The sequence below is a fragment of the Thunnus thynnus genome, chromosome 2 (assembly GCF_963924715.1).
Source record: "Thunnus thynnus chromosome 2, fThuThy2.1, whole genome shotgun sequence".
In the NCBI taxonomy this organism is placed as follows: domain Eukaryota; kingdom Metazoa; phylum Chordata; class Actinopteri; order Scombriformes; family Scombridae; genus Thunnus; species Thunnus thynnus.
The window spans coordinates 22,390,552-22,401,617 of record NC_089518.1 but is presented as its reverse complement, the minus strand read 5'-3'; the positions used below and the strand labels follow the sequence as shown (position 1 = coordinate 22,401,617).

The 11,066-nt window shown below is 36.7% G+C and overlaps 1 protein-coding gene across 1 annotated transcript in view; it reads right to left on the bottom strand.

Moving 5' to 3' along the window:
* Positions 1-10,556: 10,556 nt before the first annotated feature.
* Positions 10,557-11,066, bottom strand: part of foxb2 (forkhead box B2) — a 1,323-nt gene continuing 813 nt past the window's right edge. Inside the window, exon 1 of the mRNA XM_067576552.1 lies at positions 10,557-11,066. This exon is cut by the window's right edge and continues 813 nt beyond it. Within this exon, the coding sequence (XP_067432653.1) occupies positions 10,891-11,066 (176 nt within the window). The 3' untranslated portion in view covers positions 10,557-10,890.

The window sequence follows — 11,066 nt, the reverse complement described above, 5'->3', positions numbered from 1 at the left end:
GATTTATAAGCATGCAATCCCAGAAAAATAAATTGTTCCTTTGATCTTGTTTTTAAGCTAAGGGTATAAAACTAATTCAGGTCAACACAAGTAAGGACAACTTTATTTTTAAGGCTAACTAAACTGCATAATAATTAAGTGTTCAAAGGAATAAAGTTCAGATTTAAAACACATTATATCATTTCACCATATAAGGTGTACATATCATCAAGTTGTGTTATTGTGTTCATAATGATATAACTATATTCTGCTTTGAGAGATCTGACCTCTCGTTCAAAGGCGATTCAAAGACCAGAGCACCCCAGGCCCACAGACAGCACCCACTACCTCAAACACTCACTGACCTTTAAACTCCAGGTGGTTCAGACACACAGATGCACAACTGATCTGAAGCATAGCGGACAGCTCTGAGTCAGTTATCAGTGTCGAATTCAAAACCTCTCTTTAAAGCAACGGAATAATGACGATGACAGTTAAAATGTGAATGGATGTTGATGAACACATGGCTTTATTACACTTGTTTTCATATAAACAAAAAGATAAATAAAACTGCATGCAGATAAAGACATATTGTGGGAACATTTTGTAATATGGTATTCGTCCCTAAGCGAAAAAGACAACTTAAAGTCCCCTTCACAAATGATTTTTTTCTTCTTGTTCCTTCAGTTGAATGCTTGAGCTTCACTGTGCAGAATGATGTTTGTGCAGCGTTTGACACTAGAAGACTGTTTTCAGAGAAGAGGAGAGAAAGAGTAGAAGAAGATGCATTAATAAATTAAAATGAATAATTATTAGTAGTCTTGCATAACAATCAGCATCTATTAGTTTGAACACCTTTCTATGGACTCTGTATTTGAATTACTGAACATAGAAGCTCTTCTGTATCTGTAGGGTAAATTTTAAGTACATAAGTTTTTATGTATTTTAACTGGATTTGGTCTGTACTCTTTTATCGCATCTTTACTGGATATTTTGTGTACTTGCTTTTAGTGTGTGATAGTTGTCTTTGTCTGTTTATGTATTTTGTTGTAACAGTGTTTATGCAGCCCTCTTGGCCAGGTCTCGCTTAAAAAAGAGATTTTAATCTCTTAATCAGGTTAAATGAAGGAAAATGAAAATAAAGTCTTTTGGAGCCGAGCGTTTTCAAGATGCAGATGATCCAGTTTCTGCCTTTTAACTGGCACTGATTGAATTCACCACAAAATCCAACTAATTTAAACCAAAGATTTTCACATCCAATAACATTTGAAATATGCCTTGCTTCCCGTAGACTCTCTTCCACTATAAGCCTTTTTCCAACTTGGTAACTGTCATAGTTTTTTAATGGAACTGAATTCTAATAATATGTCTCCGAGCATTTGTGCATCATTCGTTGTGTGGTTTGGTTTCCATTCTATTCAAGTTTTATTGTAGATCACATACACATCGGGGGACAGCAAGTTCATGTAGTTGAACACTAGCAGCCTGAAGTCTCCCACCAGGCCAACGTGATGTCTTCCACCACTAGAGGGCAGATGTGGATTATATTTACTGTAGGGCAATCTCAAACATCTGTTTGACTTTGTTATGACATCTGTGCGATAGAGATAATATTTTTAGAATTCATTATAACATCTATGAAAACAAGAAATGGTTTCAAAACAATTGGAAATTCAAAGGTTGGTAAAAATTAGTTTGAAATCCAAAAAGATCACACACAAACTAAAAAACACACCAAGACACCAGTCCATTGTTTCATTAAAACAAATCTCTTACAATTAAACAGTTATCTTGAGAAACAACATCCCCGTCTGCATGCCCGCCTGCCTGTATGCAAGCAGTGTGTGTGTGTGTGTGTGTGTGTGTGTGACAGAGAATGAATATGAAGATGATGAATACATTCGAGGGGAGTCAGGGGCCTCTGGAGCACCCAGGGGTCAGGAGGCTTTTTGTGGTAGTGAAGATCGACTTTATTACACCAATAAAAACCCAGAGTGCTTTCTGTAATGGAGAGATAAATGATTGGGAGTCAGAGGAGGACCTTGCCTTTAACCGCTGTCACAGCTGCAATTAACGCTAACGAGAGAACAGTGCATTGTTGCCAAATGCTCTACGGCTGTCAAGTGCATTAGTGTTAAAACCATTTTTTTGTCTTGGGGCTCTAAATTTTTTAAATAATAATTCATTATTTTTTATTTTGTGGATTTCATTTTGTTAATTCATTGTGTAGAAGACTGTGTTAGCTAATCACACTTGTAAGTTCTTATCCAACATGCCCTTTGTATTTTAGTCAGCCTAACTTGCATTGTTAGGACTTTGGTAGGACTCAAACTCTAAACTTTAAAACAGCAATATCCTCTTCAGAATAATCTTTTCTTGAACTATGTTTAATTCCATTTTCAGCTTTTAAAAACACTAATACACTGGTCAAATAGCAGCTGAAGTAGATTAAGTGTAAAGTGCTTTGTAATTCTACACCCTCTCACAATAGAGCTACACTGTAACTGTTTCCCTCTGTCATGCTACATAAATAACTAAAAGCTTTACTTCTCTATGCCTTACTTAAAATAAGCTCGGAGTCCTTGCACATACACATTGAAACATCATGAAAATATTCATGCAAAACCAACTTTACAGTCTAAGCTTTATTCCATCAATTACAGTAAGTATAAATGAGCGTGCCTCCTGATTCGTTGCTGTTTGTTTTGTAATGGCTGCTGCACGGGATGAACTGACAGCTTCTGGTCATCATCTGAGAGTTAAAACGAATTTCCCAAAAGGAAATCACCCACTTTACAACAAGCCACACTTTGCCTCTGCATTTACGTACATTATGATTGATGTAATACATCTTTCTCCTCATTGAAGGCTGTAACTTCATCCAGCTTAACCACCTGCCCAGAGCTAAAAGTGACCTTTTAGCCTTCCTTCCATACAAAGCAGGTATACAATGGAAACTTCAGCTCTGTTTTCGTGCAGTGACTCAGTAAGAAGAATGACTCTTAAGTGCTGATTCAGTTGCTGAATGGGACAGGAAAGACCTGATGGTGCCTGATGATCAGAGATCAATCAAGCAAATCTTTGTTGACTCTACATCAACTAATTTATCCAGTGCTTGCCTTGAAGAAAGTTCAAGGCAAGCACTGGATAAATTAGTTGATTCCATTTGTTTAATAATCTTTCAGCAAGTTGATGGATAAAACAATGCACCCAAAACTGTGAAAGCACAATGAAATAATATAATTAGCATGTCAGCATTCTGTAGTGTAATGTTTTGCAAAGATATGGCCACAGTAAATGATTAAGTTAATGATTTAGTGGGTTCCCAAACTACCTTTTTATTATCAATACCTGAAAGCCATCAGGCCTCTACAGGCTGCTAACAGCTGCTGCAATACAGAACAGGGACAAGAGGATGATCATTTGAGACCTGGATTTGTAATGCTCCAGCATTAAGAGTGTGTAACATTTATATGAAACATATTTATCCTATTATATATTGTAGTCTGAAGTGTTTTAGTCATTCTGTTTAACAAGTGTCTCAAAGAAGTCTGGTCCATTTTTGCACACATTTTCACTCTTTACCTTCATGTAACCAAACAGATCCTGTCCAGCTCCAAAGCTGTTTTATCAAGCCAAACCTTTGTTATAAGGTTTTCTCTGTAACACTGCCAATTATCATCTTTTGACATTGTGTGATGAGATTTAAAATTCAAAGTACAAACTCTCAGCAGGGTGAGAGCTGATGATACACTTTGTTAATTTCCATTTTACTTTAATCTCTATTATTGAAGAGCCAAATGAGCCTGTGTGGGCACTCATTCTCTTGCAAAGCACTTAACCTCTTTTAAAATTGCAGAAGTTTTTTGGCCAGAGAACTTCTTTGTCTTAACTCTGCAGAGAAAGTAAGAAAGTGGGGATGTCAGAGAGGAGAAACAGTGGGAAGGGGGCCAAAATGGTTGAACCGTTGACCTTCTTTGAATCTATGATACAATGTAATAATGGCTAATAAGGTGTAATAATTTGGGCCAATAAAGATAGATGACAGATTGAAGATGGTATGAGCTGCGTCAGAAGACCTTATGCTGAGGACAGAGCAGAGACAATACACTTCAGCCAAGGGGGGAGATGAAATTTGACCCCAGATCAGTGAATCATTGTCTAATTACTAAGGGGAAAGAGAGAGACAGAGAAAGAGAGGGAGGGAGACTGTAAGAGAGAAATAGATGAGGGAAGGGAAGGGGAGAGATGAAGTATGTTTATGAGAAAATGTGGAAAAGGAGGAACAAAAGAGTAACAAGTGAAAAGATAGAATGAGAGAAAGAGAAACAAAACCCAGAGACAGTAAGATCATATGGCTGGGATGGTCAGGTGAGCGGTGCAGAGAGGGTGCAGAGTAATAGAGAATGAGAGATATGAGGAAAAAAGTGACACCAGAGGAAGAGAATGGGGACGTTACGGAGAAAAAACAGAGAAGAAGAGTTACACAGTGACCTGTCATTAGGACTCTCTCCTCTGACAGCTTCACTCTGCTCCAGGCCTCATGCCAATATGCTAATTCACCTCAGATGGCATTTTCATTGACTGATGCTAACTCCCGTTGACACGTGCCAGCTGACTGTACCCTCGTCCCGCTATTAAAGACCACAGCAGTGAATATGGCAAGGCGACCATTACTGAGATAAGAGCAGATGTAGCCGTATGGCAGCTGCCTGCTTGCAGTGAATCACATACTGTTACAAGAAGTCATCACATGCAACAGAATTGCGACATGACAGGCATTACAGTAAGCGGATGAACATATGGTGAAAAGTAATATGAATGTACAATATGAATACAAAGATATGACAATATAAATTATATGTTGAGCAGACTTTTGACTGGAAGTTTGCCGGTTTTATCCTTGAACCAACAGGGAGAATCTATTTGGGGAGAGTGAAAAAGCAGTGATTTCACATCTCTCTTTCACCACCACTGAGGTTCCCCTGAGCAAGACCCTTAACCCCCGACTGCTGCTCAGTGGCTAGAAAATCAGACCGGTTGTACTGGGCAGCTTCAAGGTGTGAATGTGTGAAACTGTGTGAGTGTGATTGGGGCACTGAAGGTTAGAAAAAATGATTTTACAAATTGTATATCTTGTCAGTGTCATAAATGTATGAAAAAGGTTTTCAGAACCCCTATTAAAGGTTTTTGGATTAATGGAGTAAATTTATAAGGAAATTGTATATGACATGTTTTTAGAGGAACTTAAATTGCAAAATAACAAACTGAATTTGGGGTTATTTGTGGCCCTGACAGCAGTATTGGAATAACTTATTTCCTACATAGAGGGAAGTTAACAGAGACTGTTTATGGCTTTCATTGGCCAGCTGTAATTACATGTGTTGTGAACCGTCTTGTTAGTTGGTCAATGACATTACACTTGGCATGTCTTTAAATTCTCCTTTACATTAAACACACTGTGGGTGCCGTAATTAAAGTGTGAATGAATTGATGAGATGGAATATCATTAGTAACAAGTTAGCAAATTGATTAACAAAGAGGAACATTTTTTTAACTCTTTTAAAAGTTAAATAACTTATTGGTAATTTAAAAACAAAAAATAATAATGTTATTATTAATTTATCCAAATGTGTTTTCATGTACACTGATTGTATGTGTTCTTTAAACAGTTAAAGTTCATAGTTATTCCACTGACACCCTCCAGCATCCATGACTGAGATCATTGAGGGAAGAATTGTAATGACCTGTGACCAAAAAAGCAGTACGGACCTTGACATATGGTTTCATTTAGACATAATCCAGAAATGTGACATATAAATAAATACATAAATGTAGACAAACTTATTTTCCATATACATACGCATGGATATGGCCAACAGTGTTATGAAATTCAAATACATATAGAGTATAAAATATTGAGCCACTTTTGAATAAATAAAACACTTGTAACACACTGATTAATACTGATTACAAGTATCTGACACCAGATTATATTTTCTTTACTTGGATTTGAACAAACAAAGAGACAAATACATTTAAATCCTGTCTTCATCTCCTTTTTTTGTTATTATACTGTGCATAAGTCCCCTGAAAAGAATAGAAAAAGAAAAGAAAACATACAATGTTCTGATTTTGTGTTACAATTTCCTGATTAAAATTAAATTAGACAGCCAGCCTATAAAAGCATAAATGGCTGGTCTGAGTGAATGTCATATTGAATGTCTCAATTCAATTCAATTAATTTTGGTTTTCCTTTGTTTTTGTATAATTAAGTTGTAATCATTGTCTCATGTCTCTGTCTGTCTGTCTGTCCTTGAAACGGACTCAGGTCCATCCTCTGGTACAGACTTCATCAGATTGCATTAGAAGGTCAGAGGTCATCCTGTAATCTGTGACAAATCTGGAGCTGGAAGAATCCTTTTAAGAAAATTACAGTTTCATTGGTATGACGCTCTCATGACCTTGTATAGTTGTACATCTCTCTCATAGTGTCATTTTTTGAAAATTAATTTCTCATTCTTGCTCCTACTTTCCCGTTTTCTTCTTTCATCTCATGGTTGAAGTTATAAAAGTGAGAAAGCCTGAGCCAACGTCCAGTACTGTTGGTTTTTCTAATGCACTGAACTCACTGTATTCTGATTTTGCAAATTATGAAACAATTGGATCCATTATAATTTTTAATTATGAGGCTTTATGACATATATATATGACAGACATCCTTCTGTTCTCTGATAAAAAAAATGTTTAACAGAGTAAGTAGCCAGTGTAATGTAGTTTTATGCCTCCATTTATAGCTGAAGTGGCTCCACTGCTAGTTTTAAATATCACTCAAGCTGTGACTGAACAAGGAATCCTTGTATGGCAATTATATGTTTAAAGAAATTAGAACAAATTTCTGTCATTTGATGTTGCCAATACATTGAATAAAAAGACTACTGTCTGGAACAAAGAATAATATTTAAGGTTGTTCATGTTCGTGTGTGCTAGTGTGCTTGAATTAGTGCGAACATCAGATCAATAAATTAAGCTCCTCATTATGATGGCCTGCTCTTGCTGGTCATTAAGAAAAACGCATGTCGAATTTGCCACCCTGGCCCCTATGAAGTGTGGGTAATTACCACTAATGTATCATCGCCTATTCAAGACTGTAACGTTTCGTTTCTGAGGGCTGACAGTAAAACACCTCTGACCTAAATGTTTTATTCATTCATAAGACTCCTATTACTCATTTTAAACTCATATTTCACATGATGAACAGTTTTTCCATGAATTAAGAGTTCTTTCATATTCATGTCCCTCACACTTTTATCAGCACTAACAGTTTTTCATATGGTGTAATATTTTATTTGTGTTGTTGATGAGATTTCATCATATCACTATCAGCCCTCCTAAACCTAAAACTGCTTGTTAGAAAACCAAAACCAACTTATAAACAGACTGTCTTCAGACCCAAAACTGATTTTAGATTGTCCTTGTTATATATCATCAATGTTTTCAATATTATTTATTAGTTTTCTATTATTGGAAAGTCTTTAATGAGCAAAGATAAGTAGTTTCAATACAAATTTTGAATTGCTTTTGCTTCTGACTCAGTCTTTGGGAAACACTGTGTTACATCAGAACCTGCTGCTTCCAACATAAGTTGCTGTGTTGATGTCAAGAGTCAAAATAAAAAGTCTCTCGGCTTATATTGTTATATTAGTTGTTACATTAACAGGTTTTTCTATATTTGAGAAAGAGTCACCAGCAAATAATCTGATAGAAAACTGTAAAATATTCCTCATTAGTGGACATGATCATAAATAAAACCCCATGATTATTATAAGAAGAAATCATTTAAGTGAGAAGACAACAGACAGTGTAATTGCTGTAGAGTAATCCAACACATAACGCTCTTGCAGTTTTATGTGGTTATAATTTTGAGTGCATGCTTAACATCTGGACAGGATAGTGATGTGATGACACTTGGCTCCTGATTCATAGAATAATAGAGGAATGTAGTGAGCTGGTTTATTTCACCATGTGAAGAAAGGAAATAATATGTTGTCCAGTATTACAAATAACTTATTTTTTTGTAACTGCAGCAGTTTCTCCTGAGAATTACATTGAATGCAACTATTTTGCAGAACATATCAAACAAAATATTCATATTGACAAACCACAAAAACCCACAATCACTTAAGGTAAAAAATCTTGTGAGTGCACTTGCAAGCTCTTGCATACTAACATGCCTAAAATATAAGAGCATCTAAGACTTACATCTGTGTTTCCCAAGTCTCTCCAGAGACTGACACTGAAGTTCAAATGCATTGCTAAATGCTCTGACACAACCAACACAGTGTCTGCTCTTATAAAAATGAACTGCACATATACCTCCTATTACCCTGTGCATAAACACATGTGCACATTAGGGGACCTCATGTGATATTATGATTCCAGAGGCATCTAACTCCGGTGTTGTCAAGACTGAGGATCATGGAGGGTAATAATGGCTGCATTATTACTCCTCTTATTGTGTCTTAATTAGTGGCATTTAATTATACACTAATGCAGTGAGGGCTATTAAAGACATTGAAGCCTGCTGATCAGGGAATTAATGCAACACACACATACACACACACCTACAGGCACATGCACACACTTTCTCACACACACACACACACACACACACACACTTTTGTCGTGCCATAGAAATCTTGGTTCTCTTTAACTAGGAATTACAGACACCCTGCAGAGAAAGTGTGTATGAAAATGTGTGCATGGTGTAAGTGTGTGTAGTTTGAGATGAAAGTCATAGATAACAAGAGGTAACCTTTGGAAATCGATGTGATCTGACGGAGGAAAACTAGAAAGAAACTGCAAAAAGAGAGAGCTATCTAAACAGTAGCTCATAAAAAAAGAAAATGATGAAGATAGAGGAAATAAAAATAAAAGAGATTAGGTTGAGGAAGAAGAAGATAAGGGTAATCACTATTACATGTATTCTGCTCGTTAGCAATGACACCCAAATAGATTTTAATTCTTCACTCCCACGCCTCTCCTCTGCTGGTGCATCTCAATTATTTGTTCAGAGGCTGGTGTGACAATAGTGTCGGCTGTAGGAGCCTTTGGGATGCTAAACAGGGGACAGGAGGCTGAATATAAGTCATTTTCAGTGGGCTGAGCCTGGCGCTTTGTGCTACTGAAGAGGAGAAGCTTCAAAGCTACATTTAAACAGAGCAAACAAAGGAGCAAAACTTGATCCTATGGCCGTGCCTGCTTTTGAAGTTGTGAAGCTGCAGCCCAGACTGCTGGCTGCTCATATCCATCTTATCAACATCATACACACCTGCCCTGGACACAACATGCATCAGCACATGTGTCCATTCCAGATGTGATTTATGCCATGTTGCCCACACCTGGATGAATGTGTGCATGCAATTGTGCGGAGTGAGATTATGACTCCAATCTAAACAGCTTTATGAGTAAAGCTTGCCTCAGATAAAGTTGAAAGTTTTGTTCAATTCTATATTTTTTCATGTTCACCTCTTGAATTTAGGGAACCTGACATGTCGAAAGGATGAACTTAGTATAAGTATATCAACATTTGCACCACCTTCCTGCAGAATGTTCGAATCTTCATATCTGTAAACTGACCAAAAATAAAAATGTTTCATTTTGGTCTTGTGACCATTACCACAAGCAACCTTCACTTCCCCTGTAATCAATCAGAGTTATATATCAACTTACTTACTAATTCTTTAAACTAATTCAAGAACCCCTGATCACTTGAATTTGTTAGAAGAATTAGTTGGTCCACGTCCTAAAATCTTAATGTCATTATGTTTTGATTAAGCAAAAATTAGATCAATTATTGTATGATCACAGGTTTCTCTTATACCACTATCATGTCCCCCATGAGTTCCAGCCAAAACTTACAAATTAATTGAATGAGGTACTGTTGTCAGAAAAGTTTTTCTATAAAATAAAGGAGATAAACTTAATCAACAAACAATTGTGTATTTAAAAGAGCAACTGGTGGAGTGGTGTAACCCGTGCTGTGTCTTTATTTCCAGTTATAGATCAAGCTGCGCTCTGACAGCCACTTCTTCAAATATTTAATAATCGTGTGTATTCCACACACACTACAAAATCACCATAACAAATTGTATAATTTAGTATACACTCCAATGGGTAAGATATTAGCCTCCAATTTACTTTATCTCACAGAAATTTATAATAAAAGAATACCTGAGTGTAATGGAATTTACTTATTTTTACCTTTAATTGTGCAAACATAGTGAAACCCCCGAAATGCACGTGGAAACGTAATTAAACAAATACTTTAAATAACTAAGACACCCAAGAAGATTCGGTTGTAAGTTCTTTATAAATATCTTTTGATAGATGTTGTTATAATACAAGCATAACATTTTCAATGCACTGCTACAGTAAGTAATACACAAAAAGTGCAACAGGCCTGATTAAAAAAAACATGAAGGCCTATTTGTATTTAGCCGACAGGCCTGCCATAGATTAAAATAAAATGATAAAATAAGAGCAAAACAAAAGACAAAAAATATACAATTGTTGGTTTGCGTTTGGAAATAGTTTCAGACTGTGTGTCTCCTAAATCAAAACTTTCTTTGGGTTCAGCGTATCTACTTGTCTGATTGTATTTATCAGAGCCACATTACAGTATGTGGTAAATGCCCTCACAAATTGTGCAAATAAATTATGATTTCAATCAACATGAGTCTAATGAAAATTTCATTACAAAGCACAATGTTAACTTAGTTTTAACAACTCTCCTACAGCTGCACTGAACTTAAACTATGATGTTGCTGACGGGCCTTTTCTGTCTTGTTTTATGCAATTAAAATGTCCTTGTTTGCGTCACTTTTCAAAAATGACCCACAATTTACCCGGTTAGGACAGCAGGAGAGCCGGGTGTAGAGGGTTGCCTTTCCCCTCTAGCAGATCGCTTTTCTCCATCACTGAGGCCGGGGAGCAGAGCTGAGCCGGTCCGGACTGCAGCCCCGTCAAACCGGGCACGGGACCCAGGGACGGGGTGGGTTTGATTGGCACGGGAACGGCGGGCAGTG